The 19,657-nt window shown below is 39.5% G+C and overlaps 1 protein-coding gene and 1 pseudogene across 1 annotated transcript; both read left to right on the top strand.

Moving 5' to 3' along the window:
- Positions 1-1,534: 1,534 nt before the first annotated feature.
- Positions 1,535-6,298, top strand: LOC105043230 (fatty acid desaturase DES2-like; annotated as a pseudogene).
- Positions 6,299-7,851: 1,553 nt separating this feature from the next.
- LOC140857223 (receptor-like serine/threonine-protein kinase At2g45590) lies at positions 7,852-16,742 on the top strand. Its single transcript, XM_073255944.1, is given in 3 exon segments — positions 7,852-9,549; positions 9,552-10,384; positions 16,596-16,742. Coding segments are annotated over 3 exon segments (2,415 nt in total). The 5' UTR covers positions 7,852-8,061; the 3' UTR covers positions 16,690-16,742.
- The last annotated feature ends 2,915 nt before the right edge of the window (positions 16,743-19,657 follow it).

Below are 19,657 nucleotides of genomic sequence, written 5' to 3'. Positions count from 1 at the left end.
TAACTATGGTAGCACAATGTGATGGATTGTTTTTTTAAATGACTGATGTATAGAATTTTTTTTTAAAAAAATCCTCCAATCTTGGCTGCATACTTTCCTCCATTTAAATTCATTTGCTAATGCCATGCTATGTGAGGTCTAAGGTCTGGAATTTGCACCAACCAGAAAATATCTGCCCATATTTTTTATATGAATTTTCTATGAGGGTTGTCTCATTCAATGTGTCAATTTCACACTGGAAAGGAAACAATGGATGAAACTTTTAAGTAGGGCAATTTACTTTCGATCCATCGTTATATACTATTGTGATATAGAGGGAGGACATGATTGATCTCATATTTATTGTGTGATTAAAAAAGAATTCCGCTTATATGAATATAATTTCTCTTCATCATAAAATATTTTTAAAGGATAAAATTATAAACTCTTTGACCACAACATGTATCATTGATCAATTGAGAGGAGATCAACAATTTTATTCTGCAAGTAAGCTAACGCATGCATTATAAGATTTCTTGTTACAGCATGAAAATTCCCATGGTGTCCAAAAGGTTATGTATAAAATTAGAGCATTACTATTAGTTGGTTTGCCAATGGCACTTTTGTGCACTAGGTCAAGCGGGCCAATCAAGCTGCTCACGAAAAAAGGCAAATTAGTGGAAGAGACGTATGTTTTGGTGGCTTATGGGTGCCATAGGAGATTACTCATATATCATGGTTAATCCAAAGCAGATAATGTTTTCTGAGGAAAAAGATAATTGTAATGCTATGTTTACAAGATTCTAGCATTAAATTATTATTATTATTTTTTTTTCAAAAGAAGAAAAAAGTCATGTCTCTCGGCATCAATGCGCCATTAACCGTGTCTAATTCCCTTCATTCAAGAACATTACTGCTCGGAGCGTGACAAACCAAATATTTTCAAGTTAACATAATTATCCAAGAGCGCAGGTTAAAAAAAAAAATTTTTTTTAATAAAAAGATAAATAATGGACATTATTTTAAACTCAATGGCTCAACTAGAAAATCTAAATTAATTCTCGGACCAGGGCCGGTCCTGGGCAGATCAAATTGGGCGACCGCCCCAGGCCCAGGTTAGATCTTGTATTGATGTTCCAATAGGTGCAAGGATGATTTCTATAATATTATAACAAAAAAATAATTAAATAGATTAATGATGATTTTATACACTGCTTAACGAATATATCTATAGAAAATTATTGTACGTAGATTAATTTTTCAATGATAATTAATATTTAAAATATATTAATTTTTAATAAAAAAATATTATTTTTTTATTTATCTAGATCTAAAAAAATGTCAGGACTGACGGGACAACCGGACACAACGATTTTTTCCTCCCACAAAGAAGTCAACTATATTTAGTTTTTTTTCCACTCCGGAAAAATAAAAAAATAGAAAGAACTCTCGTTTACAGTCTACACACCACTCCCCCACTATCTAAATAACAAAAGAAAAAGGAAAGATAAAGTATAAACGCAGCTAGGAGATGGGAAGAAGTCACGGGCCAGCGATGCCGACACTTGGTGGCGGAAACTCGGGGTTTTCACATGATGCTGCCCACTTCCATTCTCTTTCCCCAAGGTTCTTCTCCCATTCCTAATTAAGTCTAAACCCCCTACTTTTAGCCTTGTCTGAATGGGTCCTCCTAACCAATGCTTAAGTGGCAGCATCCACTAGAAGTCAAGAGGACGCAAAGCATACAAGGAGGACAGACCACATGCTAAGAAGACCAAATATTTGACTTGGTGGTTGGATTCGAGGACTATCTGTCAATGTGATGACATGGTCTTACTTGCCATTATAAGATAGGGTATATTATTATACCAGTTTACTTGTTATTTAGTTTACTGAAAAGTAGGGGGATTTGGTCTTTCTTGAATCATGTGATGATGTGGTGTATATATAAGATAGGTATTTGAGTTCTTTAAGCCACACAATAGGTGGAGCTATGTTCTGTGATGTGCCTTGATGAGGCATGTCGCCATGTTGTTGTCCCATCCCAGTAGCAAACAACAATTGAAATTAAGGTGTGAAAATATAACTAGCAGGCAAGGTGGGACTCGCACGCATGCATCACTAGATGGGACCCTTTGACCATGCAACCCACGTTTTATCTCAATGTGGTGCATATGGCGTGGCATGATGTTCATCTTGCTGGCTCGATGTATGTTGGAAAGTTTGCCCATAGCTGCAAGGGGAGTCCGACTTTTTGAGATGATAGTCCCAATGGCCGAGTTGCATGCTATTTGGAAAAGGTTTGAACTTTACAATGATGCATTTGAAGGCGACCCATATTATATTTGAAGATGACACGTTGATAATGATTGGATAGGTTTCAAATCGAACAACTGCTGAGACTAATTTTCATTCATTGCAATGAGATTGTTGGAGAATGATTCCTTCTTTTAGGCTTATGATGTGGAATATGTTTATAGAGAGGTTAATAGTATAATTGATTAGATGGCATATATATTGCTAATCATATGAGAATCATTCTCTAATTTGTTGCATCGGATTTTTTTTATATATTTTATTTTTTGATTCACATGGATATATTTTTATTAGAATAATTTAATAAATTCAATTTTATAAAAAAAAATTCATCTATTTAAGATGAGAGGTACTGAGCATGTGCAATTTTGGTCAGTCTTAATGCTCATTAATGCTTGCAATATTAGCTTAAATACTTGTTAATTAATCATTATGACAGGTTGGCTGAGCTGGATCAAGGTAAAGTCACCCTTCAAATAAGCATTCGAACCCATCATTGGACCACCCGATGCATGCAGCCCCACGGTGCAGAATAGGAGACGAGGCGTTTGGTAGGGGACTGGAACCTGAACGAGGCATTGTAATTGCCACCGACGTAATTTGAAATCTTGATGGTGAAATGGTGAAAAATTTCCAATATGAGAAGGATAATTGTTCTGAGAAACGTGCATTAAACTCATGTCGTTTTCTTTAGTTTATGAGTGCCGTTTATATTGATAGACCTAAAGCCATTCATGGGAATGCCGTGCTGCCCCGGGAGCTTTGTGCCTAGCAATTTATGATGCATTCACTTGCATGCGAGATGACAGATATGGTACGATTCATTTTGAATTTTGAAGCGACTTAAGTGATTTGCATTGGCTTATTTTAGTTCTCATGCATCCACATCACAGACGTGGACCGGTTTTAAGTACTTAAATTTTGTCGATCTCGGATACTACAACCTTGCTCCCATTCACATGTTAGGTTGCTGGCCCACAAGTCTGGATATAAAAGAATTATTTGTAGGATTGCATAATGTTGAAGTTTACATTAGCCTCATCCAATTTACTAGAGCACAAAATTATTTGATGAATGGTTCCTGTGTTTGAAAGAGAATATGCTTCATGGTAAGAAGCTTAAATTTTTTAGATTCATATGTATATATGATATGATATGATATAAGCGAATTATCACCATATTTGAAGCAAAGTTTGTGGAGTTCTAAGTCCTAAACCATCGCGGGCAATAACAACGCTAGGATGTACATCTGGAAAGCAGGAGGAAAAAATCGATTTAGAAACGGATTCCTGTTGATGGAGGGTGAGAAACAATGATGTTAAAAACACTGGATGTAGAAATAATAGGATAGCTAGGGAACTTGGTTAAACGTTATTCTTCTTTTAAGTCATACGTTTTTATTTATCTTTAAAAATTAGCTTAACCAAGATATTTGAGATGTCTCTCTTGATGTTTTGTAACCGCTTCATCAATGAATTTAGGAGATGAAATGCTAAACTAAATCCCAACAATAATTGGATGTGGACCTCATTCTTTTCACTTTTGAACTTGAGATTAGTTGGACGATTTTGGACGAAAGGACGAAAAAATGTCCATCCTCGTAAGGATGGCACATTCATGGCATTTGCTAGACATATGTTACCCTAGTTATGATGCTACCGTTATCTGGAATAAACAATAGCCACGGTTTGAAACTATAAAAAGGCCATTAATTACACTGCCATGGCAATACTTATGAATTCCTATAATTATATAATGATTTGTAAGAGCAAAATGCATGAAGTACCACACTTTTTATATTAGAATGATAACATTATCCACATTGCATATTTCATCAAGTAGTCCATATTAAAAAAATATTTCAAGGATGTGCAAATGCTAGTTGCATGTGTTAATGACAACATTATTTAACACTGCATGAGAGCCAAATTGTGGACATAATGATTACAATCAATGTTTAAAGTGCAAGATAGACCAATATTTTTCGTTTTTTATTGATAAAAAGATAGATCGATATTTTGAAAGACATCAATCTTACTATAATAACCTCCATCAAAGCACCATGCTCTTTGTGCCAGCATGCCATCCTTGCACTTGAATGAGCATATTTGCATCACGAATGTCGAAAATAGAGAATCAGCATCATAAACATGGAATGCTACTCATATTTTACTTGCAAACAAGTGACAAGTGTAAGGTCTCCGTGCTCTCCTTTGTGTTGATACCAAGAAACCACATCAAGTTCCATGTATAGGAAAAGGAAAGAGATAATCTCGTGGTGAAGTCATCCCATCAATTCTCTCTTCCACCTTTCTTTTTTTTTTCCTTTCTCTCTTTTGATAAATATTTTTTTTTATAAGATGAATAATTCAAACGCTTCTAGTATGAATACATCCAAGATAATCAAAAAATAAAATATTTTTTTAAAAAATAGAGATATCTCACATGTCAGTTCAAAAAAATGATCCCGAGTGCTCTGCAACAAAAATTGCTATCTAATTAACCGCCGTATTTACCTCTAGAAAGATATGCATAATGATGAGATCAGTACGTCTAATCATAGATACGACATCCTACGGGAAGGAATGACCAGCATCATCCCAAATATATCTTTAGAGCTAAGTAACAACATTGAGAACTCCACCAGCTGGTCGTAACTTGTTATTCCAACTCCACCTCAATATGTATCTCTCCTCAATCATCCTTCTTCTCTTCTTAACAAACCTAGAGGCCTGAAATTTACTGGCAATCCAAGTCTTTATGTCATCAACTATGGCCTCCACCTCCTGACATCAACGACCTCGTCTTGTCGAGATAAAACGATGAACAACGGATTGAGCTCATAGCCAGACACTTTGAGAAGAAAGTATAGAAAGTCAAACCAAGATGATTGAGGTACGAAGGGAGCTCTTTTGTGTATTGCTTAGATACGTAATATGTGTTAACAAAATAATGATGTTGGTCAACTATGCATTATCTTGATTTTAGGTTCAAGCATAAGGTATGTATATGTAAAGTAATAAGGAGGTATTTGGTTGGGATAATTAAAGTCTGAAATAAAAATCAAAATGACTCCCATTCCAACTATTTGGTTGGAGGGAGTTCTATTTCGATTCTTGTTACAAAGAGAAATGGGAATGATCCATTTCTTTCATATTCGAACTCGAACTCATCCCAATAGAGTCAAATCTCATTCCACTGGAATGCGATAAAAAAAAAAATCATCTGCCCTCTATCATCTTCTCGGGAAGGAGGGAGCCGCCGCGGCCGTTGATGAGGTTGAGCGACGGGTCGACCTTGTCGGTGCTGTCGATGGAGAGGTCGATGATGGGGTGGGCATGAAGGTCGGAGAGGGAAATGCCGTCGGTGGTCCCCCGATGGAGAAGCCTCTATCACATTGGGCCAAATCAAGAAGGCCATCCCCTCGCACTGCTTCGAGCACTCCATTCTCCGCTCCTCCTCCTACGTCGTCCATGACCTCGCCATCTCCGCCACCCTCCTCTACGTGGCCCTCGGCATCATCCCGGTCCTATCCCAGCTGCTGCTCTACCTCGTCGCTTGGCCCTTCTACTAGGCCGCCCAGGGCTGCGTCCTCACCGACATCTAGGTCATCGCCCACGAGTGCGGCTACCACGCCTTCTCCAACTCCTCCCTCCTCGATGACGTCATTGGCCTCGTCCTCCATTCCGCTCTCCTCGTCCTCTGCTTCTCCAGGAAGATCAGCCATCACCGCCATCACTCCAACACTGGCTCCCTCGATCGCGACGAGGTCTTCATCCCCAAGACCAAGTCTGCCCTCCTCTGGTACAGCAAGTACCTCAACAACCCCCTTGGCTACCTCCTCACCATGGTGGTGGCCCTAACCCTCAGCTGGCCCCTGTACCTTGGTGTTCAAGGTGCTGTGGAGGGAGGAGGAGTGCATCTATGTAGAGCTAGACGAGGGGGGAGCGAGGAAGGATGTGTTTTGGTACTGGAACGACTTTTAAACTTGAGAGATTACTAGAGACAGAAGATATTAGGATGATTTCAAAGTTTTCGAGACAATGCCCAGCTGAGCCGAGATCTATGCGAAGCTTCTGGGTTCACTGCAGAGCTCGACGATCTTACTCGTCAGCACTCCGCAAGCCCCTGAAAGACTCCAGAAAAGTCCTTTAGATACATATTAATGATAAATTTTTTTAATGATTAATTTTTTTAATAATAATTTTTTAAAAAAATTTAAAGATACTATTATTATGTTTAATTTTTATTTAATATTTATTTTTAAAATAATTAATTTTTAAAAATTTTAATTAATAATAAAAATAAAAGTTTGAGTTGATTTCGATTTCTATCTTTATATGAACCAAATAACAACAATAAAAATCATCCATTTCGATTTTGATTTCGATCATAAACCAAATACTTCTGATGATTTGATCATTTCCATTCCAATTTCCATCCATTTCTATTCTAATTTCGATTTCAATTTCAATTACAAACCAAATATCCCATAAGTGTGTATCCGTCAACTATTGGATATATATCAACAGGCCAGGAAGTTTAGATATGCGTAAATATTGGATTTGTACCATGTATGAGAAAAATCATGATTTAAACTATGTATTATCTTTTGCAATTTTTGATTTACATTATGCATGCTCTGAGAAGTGTGAGATGGTGAACGTAGCGTGACAAGAAAATCTCTTTAGATGATATACTCTTGTAATCTCATTAGGAAATTTTTATCCGTATTATTGGAGACAAGCTACATGAACGATTCATTACGCTCCGTGGAAGTGATAATTTTTATATTATCGGAAAAAATAAAAGTGATAACTTTTAAGTCAGGCTCTGCAATGCGCACCCGGAATTCGTTACATCCCGGCCCCACTCCAAATAAAAGGCCAAACAAAAGCCAGCACCCTCTCACCCATTCGAGCCGTGGTTGTATCCTTTATAAGAAAAGAAGGATGCACGTTCCTTCGAGACCATCGACCGTTGGATCATCCACCAGAGGTGTCAAAGCGACCAGTAATAGAGAAGTATGGATGATTCAACGGTCAGTGGCCGTGAGGGAAATGTATCCTTCTTCCGCGCGAAGGATAGAGCCGGCCTCCTGCCCTCGCTCCTCTGTTTCCCACTCGACATCGTACCGGCGAGCGGTGGCTACATCATAGGTAACTAAAAAGAGCACAGTGGTGCCGCGCGGTGCACCCGTGGATATCCGTACGGCCGTTTGCCATATCATATACATACAACGTGCGTTGTTTGATGACTGTGATGTGATCCATAAATAGCATGCTACGGTGTCGTGCAGGAGATTTGTGCTCAATTGATCCGATAAAAAACCTACTTGTAGGAATACGGATCCAACTCGATCGCAATACGAAACTTTATTGATTTTAATTAATTATTATAGACCATAAAGTGTATTTATCTGAACAATCCTTTCTTAAAGATACACTTACCAGCTTCCTCACAATAGGTCACGCAAAAAATAAGCGTACATTTCTACATTTATCATTCCACATTAATTACATATTAAATTATTATTATCACTTATTACGGAAAGAAATGGAAGCAAAGCCAAGTGGCCCAAATGGTTTCTGGTTCTGTCGTTGGGAGAGAGAAGAAGCCCCCATTCCTCCTCCTCCTCTCTCTCAATGATGACTTAAATAAGAGGTAAGGGCGCAGCGCAGTGATAGAAAAGAACCTTTTCCACATCTTTTTCCTTAACTTCTGAGCTATATAATTTGCTGCCACCCCTAGAAGCTATCTGGAGCGATGCCATCCAGGCTCCCGCCCGGGCCGGCGGACCCGCCAGACCCCTCCGCCGCCCTGCTCCCCCATTACCATCACCGCCCCCGCCCCATCCTGGTCCCCGTAGTTTCCGCGGCGGCAGCACTCACCGCCCTCGCCGTCACCGCCACCGTGCTGGCCGTGCTCCTATATCGCCGCCTGGCCCGCGGCAGTGCTGCCCCCACCGCCCCCGCAGATCTGAAGCCCCCCCCGACGAGTCCCCTCCGCCAGTTCGCTTACTCCCAGCTCCGCCGCGCCACCGCCTCCTTCTCCCCCTCCCATAAGCTCGGCCAGGGCGGGTTCGGACCCGTATTCCGCGGCGCCCTCCCCTCCGGCCAGGAGATCGCCGTCAAGCTTATGGACTCCGGTTCCCTCCAGGGGGAACGCGAGTTCCAAAACGAGCTCGCCCTCGCTGGCAAGATGCTTGCAATGGGATCCTCCCCGGACCGCGGATGGGTGGTGGCTCCCCTCGGCTACTGCAGCTCCGACGAGAAGCGCCGCCGTCGGCGGTGGCGGCGGTGGCGGGGGGAAGACAAGGAGGAGGTGGTGGTGGAGGCCTGCGCCGCCGGCGCGGGGACAGGGCGGAGGCTGCTCCTGGTGTACGAGCTGATGCACAATGGGAGCCTCCAGGACGCGCTGCTCGACCGGCGGTGCCCGGAGCTCATGGACTGGGGCCGCCGGTTCTCGGTGGCGCTCGACATCGCCCGCGGCCTCCAGTTCCTCCACGCCGTGTGCGACCCCCCGGTCATCCACGGCGACATCAAGCCCAGCAACATCCTCCTCGACGCCTGCCTTTCCGCCAAGATCGCTGACTTCGGCCTCGCCCGCCTCCAGACCCCCGTCGCCGACGACCTCCCGGCCGTCGCCGTCGCCCCCGCCTCCAATTTGGGCGATAATGAGGTGGCCATTGAGATCGAGCTGAATCAGGCCGTGACCGGTGATTCCAAATCCTTTCCGAATGATAGGAAGGAGTCAGCGGTGGGAGGAGGAGAGGATGATGCTTCAATCATGGGAGAGACGGCCGAGAGCACCACGACGACCACCGGGTTTGAGGAGTCAATTGGATGTGGAGGGTTAGCAATTAATGGTGGTGGAAATGGTGTCATAACTCCTGAGAAATCTCCAGAGGAAGATGAGGGCTTTACCACGGCATCACCGGTGGAGACTGCAGTGGGCTTGGAAGTGGCATCCACTTCGGAGACAGGAGGGGGATTCGATAGGGTGAGTGTGGATAGTGGGAAGGATGCTGCAGCCTCCGGTAGCCGGAGAGGCGGCCGGAAGAAGAGCGGGCCGGGCAAGGACTGGTGGTGGCGGCAGGATACTGGTGGGGGAGCAAATTCCGAGTCTGGGGGCGGTGTCAAGGACTATGTGATGGAATGGATTCGCTCGGAGATTAAGAAGGAGAGGCCTAAGAGTGATTGGATTACAGCTTCAGCTGCTTCTGCAGAGGATTGCTTGCCAAAGCCGTCAGGAGGGGGAGGTCAGAGCGAAAGAAGCAGCAGCGGCGAATGGAGTGGTGGGTTTCGTTGGATGAGGAGAAGTCGAAGAAGAAGGAGAAGAGCCGGCCGCCAAGGGAGTGGTGGCGGGAGGAGTTCTGCGAGGAACTCACCAACAAGCAAAAGAGGCGAGCAATTCAGAAGTCCCAAAGCAATATTGAGAAAGGAGAGCAACAATGGTGGCAGAAAGATGAGGGCCTTGAGTCACCTTCAGGCAGGAGGAAGAGGAGGAAGAAGAAGAGCTGGAGCAGGAGCAGCCGGACCAGTATGGACGGGTGGATGGAGGGCATCAGTGGGGAGATCAGGACCACTGGAAGGAGGAGTAGCCAGGACTGGGCAAGTGGGGATATCCCGAAGAGTGGCACGGTGAGCAGCACCCCAAGCATGAGGGGCACTGTCTGCTATGTTGCCCCTGAGTATGGTGGTGGCGGACCTCTCTCGGAAAAGTGTGACATCTATAGCTTTGGTGTCCTTCTGTTGGTTCTTGTATCAGGCCGGCGCCCACTGCAAGTGACAGCATCTCCCATGTCTGAGTTCGAGCGCGCCAACCTGATCTCATGGGCACGGCACCTTGCTCACTTAGGAAGGCTTCTTGATCTTGTTGATCCATCCCTTCGAGCTGTGGACAGGGAGCAGGTGCTTCTTTGCATCACGGTCGCCCTCCTCTGCCTTCAGAGGTCTCCAGCCTGCCGACCGTCTACCAAGGAGATAATTGGAATGCTTACTGGCCAGTCTGAGCCACCAAACCTTCCATTGGAATTCTCACCATCACCACCTGGTGGGTTTTCATTCAAGTCCCGTAAGAAGGCTCGGTGAGTTAATCAATTTTTACGAGCATTGGTTCTAGTGTTTGTTGTACATCATTTTGAATTTTCCATCTCTTTGGAGGTGATGGATGTATAAAATTCTGAACAAAAAGAGAAGCAATTTCCTTTCCAATTCGACAAGATTGTTCTTCAATTCCAATTTTCATGTGAGGTAACCTTTTAGTGCAATTGGGTTGTAGGGATCTCATGCACAACTTACTCCAAACGAGAATTCTTCAGACTGTTGGTAGAGAGGCAACTCAAATCCATAAGGTTCCTTTTGTCCTAGTAGATTGAAAGGGAACTTGCCTTTTCATGTGCATGAGGGTAGTGCTTACTGGGCCATGTAAATATACTGTCTCTTCATCCTTCAATTTTTGCAACTTTTCTTAAAGTAAGCTAAGCTCTGGCCCCAGTTCTACTGTGTCTTTTGCTTCAAACTCATGGTGTTAAAAGAAAAAAGTTGTCAAAGATTCTTCCACTTCCTTCTTTTAGCAATGTGTAGGCCTTGACCAGATTCCTTATAAGAGAGGCAATGGACTTTTCAGAATATCATTTTCCATGGTGCCGTGGACATGTACTCTTACTTCATAATCTCTATGCTTTTCAAAAAAGCTTCTACTTTCTGCCATGTGGCTTGCCTGTCTAGCGTGGATATACTACTATAGTACTATGCTAGTATGGCATGGTCTCCAGACAAGGCCTGTTAAGGACTTAGTCTTGACATTCTTGGTCACAGAATATCTACCCAGGTGGAAGACTTTGGGTTTGGAGAGCAGTCCACATTGTTAGGTAGGGCCATGCTATCAGAATTGGTCAAGGAGAGCCTTGGAACCTTACCATGTATCTGACTTTGTGAGCTAATTATGGGTTCAGGAAGTTCAGAAATTTAAAATTCTTCAACGTTGGCTACTGCAAGAAAAATTTTCAATGCTACTATGTTGCTGATGACATTATTTTAATAAATTTTCTGTGTACCCCTATCTGACCAAAATGATGGTCCTATTTTGGGCATATGTATTAAAATCTGGTACATGAATGATGTTGATTTGATTCTGTCAAATATTTAATGCATTGCTCCTTTTTCCTCTAGCCGTTTGAAATCTTCCAGTGACATGGTCCGAACATGATCGTAGTCATTAGTCATCCATCCACAATTGAAGATTTTTATTTATTAATCCATTTTCTTGGGCCATATACAGATCAAAATGTACGACTGTTTTTATAACTGATTGATAGATGAATACTTGCTGCACAGCATCCACAATTATTTCAAATAATTTTATTTATTAATCCATTTTCTTGGGCCATGTACAGATCAAAATGTATAACTGTTTTTATAGCTGTTTGATGGGTGAATACTTGCTGCACAGCATTCTGGACCTAACAATTCCTTTTTTTTTTTTTTTTTTAATTTCAATGCTGATGTATGCTGCTTTGATCTTACTTGAGTGGAACTCCACGACCCTTTTTCCTAGAGAGTTCAGGGTTCATGTAAACTTGCCCAACAGTTTTTGACCTTGGATAACCTGTTGTTTTCATGATAACTTTTAGGGGTCGTTCTTTTGTGGGTAAATATCATGAAAAAATTGGTCAATTTTTTCATTGACTTACGCATGTTCTCACATTTTTCATGATGGGTAAGTTACTTTACCATGGACAAATTTACCCATAAAATGGAGAAAAATTTTACCCATCCAGGGAATGGCTAAATCATTTTTCCATTAGCCAGTAAAGTAGGCATTTAATGCTGTACCTAAAACACCAATCCTCATTTTCAATGTCTCCATCATTTAATGCTTAATAACTTAGTCAAATCTAAAAAGCATAAGGGATATCATAGGAAATATAGATAAATTTTATCAACTTATCCGGAAGAGTAGTAATGTAAAAGAACATGAATAACAAATTCGGAAGCCACTTTCCTATGTGTAAAATAACATAGGTAAATTATTTTCTTATCTAAATATTGCCTGAGAAACATTTACTCAGAAAAGTATAGATTCTCAAGCAAATCTTTTACCTGCAAAAAAAACAGGCCCTTAAGAGAACTGATGACTTTAGTACTTTGTTCTTGCCCCGAAAGATAACAAAATTGGTTCTACAATAAAAATTTTCTTGATATAATTTTTGAAATTTTTATTTTCTCAGTTTTACAATTTCTTTAGTCAATTGGATTTTATTTTTTCCTTTTTCTGCTAGGCTTTGGAGAATGAGGATCCATAAAGTTGATCCCAAGTAGCTGGGAAAAGGCTGAATTATTATGGTTGAGCTAGTGCAATTAGCTTCCACTGAATACTTTTGTTAACTAACTTGCATCTTTGAATGTAAATAGATCTTGGAGACAAATGTTCTCACATCATCCATACATTGCACTAATATGAATGCATGTTTCACGACATAAATTTCAAACTAGTGCTTCAAGCCTGTATGGTTATCCTGTTTCATACAGTTTAGGAGTTATAATCTTTTAGTGACATGTCAACGGCAACATTTTGTGGTCATGCTATGACTTTTAGGCTGCCGACCCATTGACTAACAAACTTATTAGATGATAGATGAAGGACAACCATTTGCAGTGAGATCATCAAATATCAAATTTATGAAGCCTAGTGAATATCTTCCAAATACAGGTTTTCTTCCTGCTTGCTGTTTGCCTTTTCTTTTTGAGGAGGTGTTCATCTAATTTCCCATCTCATTTCATATCTTTTGCACTTCCCTCTTCATCAAGTGACAAAATTGATGTAAGATGTTTGGCTGATTACCCATTCTAGCAGGTAATTGTGGTGGTATGGATTGGCAAGGAATGTAGCAGCTGACAGTGGGCTTCTGTGATTGCAGAGACCATTTGAGTCGATGGTGCTGCTAAAATTAGTTAAAGAAGTTGCAGCCTCAATTGTCAAGCAAGTCCGCAACTTGTCTATAATTTGCTTAATTTTGTGGCTATTATTTGACACATGGAGTTAGGAAGAAAATGTGCACTGTTGTTCACTTCTGGTTCGACAGCCGACCTAAGCTTCTGGGAAAATTAGGAATTGCCTTAGGGATGGTCAGATACTCAAATGTATTTTGGAGCAAGATGATGAGGAATTATAATTGCTCTTTGGTGATGCGACAGCAAGAAGAGGTGAAGAGGCCTATTCATGGGCTGGAGATTCTGAGAAATTGAATTTTAAGCTTGATATGTATGTACAAAAGAAGAAGATTTTGTGATGAGGGAAATGATAATACATAAATAGAGAATTCACTTGGAATGCGAGTGTTTTTGATGAACTAATAAAAGATTTGTATTGAAGCGACTTATGAAGAAATTAGGGGGCTGATTCACCTCTTTAAATGAGTCATGAAAGTTATGGCAAAAGAAGCATATGAACTTTTGGTTATAAATTAACATGAATTAGAAGATTTGACATGAAGAATTGAATCAGTTGCTGTAGATTTTGGCAAGGAGCCATAGGGCAGACAAAATTTGTTGAGGAGTTTGCTACAAGATTAAAGTTTTAGTCGGAGGAAAGAATCTCAATCCCTGAATACTTGCCTCTCTCTATTGGTATCTGAGATTCTTTCTTTAATGCTTAGGTAGAAGATGATCTTAAGATGAGTCAATGGGATTGTTGATCCATCGTGAGTTCCAAGATCTAAAGTCAATCAGACAGTCATAGCAAACTTTTCGAAAAGATGACATCCATGTGAGAAGGAAAATTGTGCTGAAACAATGCCTTTCAGTGATGAACCATTGATGATGAAGCTGAAATTCTGTTCTTGTTTTAATAATTTTGAAATTGAAGAAGATTGTTCACATCATGTAGAGCATAAGTCACAACACATTGCGTTTCAATACACTAAAAATTTTACAATATTGTGTTTTGTTCAATTAACAAAAATGCAGAGTTATTACCTTCATCCAAGAACACTCCAGGACTGAACAAATAGAACAATCGTTAGTGAACTAATGAGGTTTTTGAATCATGCTATTCACTGGTCTTCGAGGTTTAACAATAGCTGCAGAATGTATGCTGGCATAAACATGAGGTCAGATCAGATCAGCGATTCTCTGGTCCTAAACTAAATTACTATTTAAACAATTAGTAGGCCAAGGCATTAAAATCTGACATCAGGCTTGTTTTGTTACTTCTTGCCATTTTCTAACCCCTGCACATTGGCATTTCATGCAAACCATTATCAGGTGGCAAGGACATTCTATCTTTTGGAGACTGGGGTTGCAGGTTTTAGTCTATTGTAGCACTTTGGTTTATCAATCAACATTTCCATATAAGCTTGTCTGGTCAACTAACATGCTGCTGAAGTAAATGGCATGGATTCACAGTTGGTTTTTGGGAATCTCTAGTCTGTGAATCTTTGGTTGGAAAGTGTAGCTAATATGTTCTTTTGTGACTCAAATTCACACCTTATTATTGATAAGCTTTCTTGGAGAGTCTGAAGCGAGATGATGGATCTTTGTCATGTGGGAGGCACTTTTAAGCTTCATACCAAGCACTTGTAGCATCATGTTGTTATTGGTTTGTACAGGAAGCAGGAAACAATTTTGGAAACCCATAGGTGTCCTGTTGTTATAATTATCTGTAGGATATTTTTGTCTTTTTTATTATTTCTTTTTTCAAGTCTCTGCTTGGAAGTTGGACCTAGAGATTCATTGATGTTGGGAATTTGGTGGGGATGCTAGACTTAGTATTATAATGATCTGTCCCAAAATAGTGGAGTTTTGTGAAACTGTCTTTTTTTTTCCCAGCTTTGCTCTAATATCTTTGGTTGTTTATCTGCCTCTTTTCACCATAATAGCCACTCTTACTATACAACATTGATATATCTTTGGTTGTTATGAAAGATAATGCACATATGCATCCAATCATGCACATAAATAACACATACACCACGTATATAATGCTACGCTATGGAAAAGATATCAAGTAGAGTAGCCCCTTTTATCAATAAGAAAAGATGAATCTTTGTGCTTAAGCTGCTGTATGAATCCTTGCTGTTGTCAAGGTTAGGTAATTGTTTGTGATGCTTATTCTTAGGCCTTTTATAGCTTGATCTAATTAGGGCCATTAGAGCCAAATTTGGAGAACAACGTGAGTATGTTTTATTATGTCTTGCAACTGTGTGTAAGTTTTTCACCCAAAAAATTTGACATTGCTATATCTTTACTGAGAATGTAGATCTTTCTGATCCTTGGCAGAGTTGTATAACCTATATTCTACATCAAACCCCATCCTAGGTGTGTATTAAGATTGAAGAGATCGCGTCATTATCTCCTTTTGGCAATCCAACATCCTAAGAAAATTACACTGAAGCATATTCATCTTCTAGATAAAGAGCACTTGTGACATTGTGCTATATTGTTAGCTTAGTCCAAGCCTTTTTTGCCCCCATTTTCCTAATTTTTGTTATTTCATTGGTTTCTTCCTCTCTAGTTAGTAGTTTATTTCTGCTGTTTTTCCCTATTATGCAGTCTCTGTTCGGTCATCTGTTATTTTTTTGGGTATGGCTAGTATCATGACTGTATTCTCTTCTAACCTTCAATGGGTCACCCTCATCATTTTCAGAAGCTAAGGATGTCTTTTGTGTGCGGCCATAGTGCCAATTGATTTGCACTGTTATTCCTAATTTGTACCATAGCATCATTTGAATGGCACATCATCTCCTCAAGGATATACGAATATTGTCCAGCATGTGAAATACAGATGCTTTTTGGGAGGACCGATAATCAAAAGTTTCTTAACTAGTGTTCATTTCCTTCAACACCATATTATCTCTTCACTTCTTATTGAGATCGTATCTTTCTTCTGTTGATGAACCATGAATGTTAACCAAAGTTTGGGATTTCACATTCCTTACTGAATTGGATGCAGAAACACGGAAGTGCACACTCCACCCAGCCACCCCTCTCCTTCCTATGCTCTGTTCATTTGTTGGAGGTGGGGGAAGGACTTCACAGGACTATCTGTGTTTGAGTTGTTTAGTTTGTGGTCACCTTTCTTTATATTCATTTTGCAGTCTTTTGACTCAATGGGTTTTTTTTTCCCCTAAATATAGAACAGTTAAACTGCCAAAGTTACAAATTAATGATTCTGTGACTTCTAGCCACCTCAGCATTTTTCCTTCAAAGTCATGAGCTATAAGCTAGTCTCACATCTTAATGAGCCTGTGTTGCAACCATTTTCCAGGTCAGTTAATTTGTGCTTTAATTTTTCAGGGTATCTGTCTTTCTACAATTTAGTTATGGTTCAAAGAAGCTTCTTGCATTGGAACGAAAGGCAGAAGAATATCCATATAGTTATCCAGGGTGATTCCTTCTTCAGGATATGCATTATTGACACTAGAAGCAGGTGGTGGGATACCAGTTATATGTTTTTAGAACTCGCATTTTGCTCAGGTTACTGTGCAAAGTTAGGAACGTATTCCACAATTTCGCATGCCTATCTTAGAGGTACTGCATTGGAGAAGGGAGACCACTCAAGTTGTGCCCTTGGTTAGCTATGTTTTCCTAGATGGCATTCCAAATTAGGCAGACATGCACACAACCCCTTCCTCCGGTTGACCTATTCATTTGCTCACCGTTAAATTAGTTTTTTTACCCCTTTTCACCCCTAATTGTTCTCCTCCTCCTTATTCTTCTTTGTGGTGATGCTACACCTACACCTTGGCTGAAGCGGGTTCAAATGCAGCCAGCAGAATCAGATATCAATCTCTCTCTCAACTCCATGGTACATTATTCACAGTGTCAGTAAACCAAAAAAAAAAAAAAAAGGTACGGTATGGTATATTATGCTGCAACGCAGTCGGGCGGTCCATTTTCTTCTCAATAAATATGAGTCACCTTGAAATGAGACAGCTGCCGTGCTATACGCGAAATGTAGTGGGTGAATATCTAAGAAAGGTTGGGGCATTTGTTATCCATCCAATCATCGTCAAGAAATCATCCCCGGTCCAAACTCTACTGGTTTTCTGGTGATAGACTGCATAAGCAAGTCTCTTTCATGCAGCTGTACTCCTTCCCCCAACCACCAATGTACCCAGTGCATTCTCTGATTACAAAGGTCCTCACTCCTCCAATGCCTTTGTTTTCCTTTTACCTGTAGATGCTGGCTAAACGGATAGGAGCTCATAACCTTGTCTGAAAAAGGACGGTGCAGCACCTGATCATCTTACGCTAGCGTGTTTCCTTTATATATAAATTAGTCGAAAATCCACACGTTGCATGGGGTTAGATATATAAAAATAATTTTTTAAATGATATTATTCTTTTTTTAATTATTCAGATATTATAAAAAAATTATATATAAATTTTTGTTAATTTTTTTCTTTCTTTTTGATCCCTCAATCAATGGTATTTTTTTTTAATTACTAAATATTTTTTTTATATAAAATTGTTTGGCCAATCAAAACAATCTTGAGAACTTAAATTCATTGATAGCGGATGGCTACTGCATCTGCTGTAGCAATCTTATCCTTTTTAATAATTTTTTTTAATCTGTATCGAGTGTTGTTTGGATAATCCAAATAATTTTCAGATTTTTATTTAATTCGGACTAGATGGCTACTGTATCGGCACTAGCAATCGTCTGAATATCCATCAAATGATGTTCTTATCTAAAGAAAATCTTAATATTTTATTATTTATCATAATAGTTAATCTAAACTGATGAGAAAAAAAATCTAAACTGATGAGGAAAAAAATTTATCTGAATACTCTTTTCAAATAACTTCAATAAAATTTTTTGCCTTTTCTCATTTGATCTCCAACTCTTCTTTCTCTTTTCTTCTGCTGGCCTTCTTAGTCTCTTATCCTTTGCTGCTACGTCCAAACACTTCAACCTCTTGATAATACATACATATATAGTATAATAGGTGTGAAATGAAAATAGAAAATGGCTCAAATTTGACAACAATTTCATTGTTCATCTCTGAATTATCTTTTTGAACGGTCATTTTCCTTTTATTCAAATTATATAATTTTTTTCTAATAAATAAATAAGATAATAATTTTTTTCTCAGATATATTCAGATATTTTTTAAAAATTTATTCTCTTTTATTAAAAGAGACAGGTGCCTTCGTTTATATACGAATGAGTAATTTAAGAGGGACAGGTGCCTTCGTTTGCCTTTTCAGTTTTACCAGTAAACTAGTTAGTGGCACAAAAATTTATATCGGTTATTTTGATTGAGACATTGCTGCATCAAGCATTTTAAATGTTTTGGCATTCTCGTCTTGCATCAATATTATATAAAATTAATTTTGAGCCCATAACAATGCACGAATTTTAAATCTGATCATATTAAAAAAATATAATTAATAAAATAATATTTATTTAAATTCTTAATATCATTTTGTATTCTCAATTATAAATTTTAATTGTAAGAATACAATAATATCATATATTAATAATATAATTTAATTTATATAAATAAAATTTAATATAATTTTTTATTAATCTAAAATTTAAATTTAATATTTGAAAAATTGTTAGATAGAGAGATACTTGATATAGAAAAAATTATTTATATAAATAATTTTAAATATTAAAAATTTTTTTCATAATTTTTATTTTATAATATATATAATAGCCGCTCCGTGGGGTCAGGGTGCATCTTTGGCGCGAGAAAAGGATTCACCTTCGTTCGCATTAATCCACTGGTGGATCATCAGCTGCCTGCTTTGAGAGCTGTACCGCCGGATCGATGACGGAATTTGGAGCGCTTTGAGACCTGTGGTGGACTGGATGATCCATGCGACCCCGTGTATTGTGAATAGCTACGGCAAGCTCAATCGTAATCATTGTAAGAGATTATGACTAATATCAAGGCTTGTCATTTGAAAATGAAAAGGAAAGATGAGCAAGTCATGTAACTAGAAGCAATGGCCAGGTATGCATTCTCCGTCCGGAGATGCATATATTTGATCAATCTCTGTAAATATAGCACCGTGCTTCTCGCATTTCAGTGATCCAATCCAATTTATCTCATAACCTCCTGCACTTTGATCGTACTAATTTGTCAAATATTTTTAAGTTGCATTTGGTGGTAAGATAGTGATAATTTAGATTATCTGATAATCTGGACCATGACCATGACCCATGGGTGATAAAATTTGAACGGCTTGTGTTCGACCCACGAAAATTTTCAGCGCCGCATGGTTCGTGCTTTTGGCCTTTTTCTCTTTTTTTTTTTTGGTCAGTCGCCTTTCCTCTTCTCCTTCCCAAAAAACCCTACACACCGCCTCACCATCCATCGCCTCCCTCTTGCATGCTGGCACGC

The sequence above is a fragment of the Elaeis guineensis genome, chromosome 4, assembly GCF_000442705.2.
Source record: "Elaeis guineensis isolate ETL-2024a chromosome 4, EG11, whole genome shotgun sequence".
NCBI classification, from domain to species: Eukaryota; Viridiplantae; Streptophyta; class Magnoliopsida; order Arecales; family Arecaceae; genus Elaeis; species Elaeis guineensis.
The sequence above is the reverse complement of the archived record's forward strand: the minus strand, read 5'-3'. Positions and strand labels throughout refer to the sequence as shown.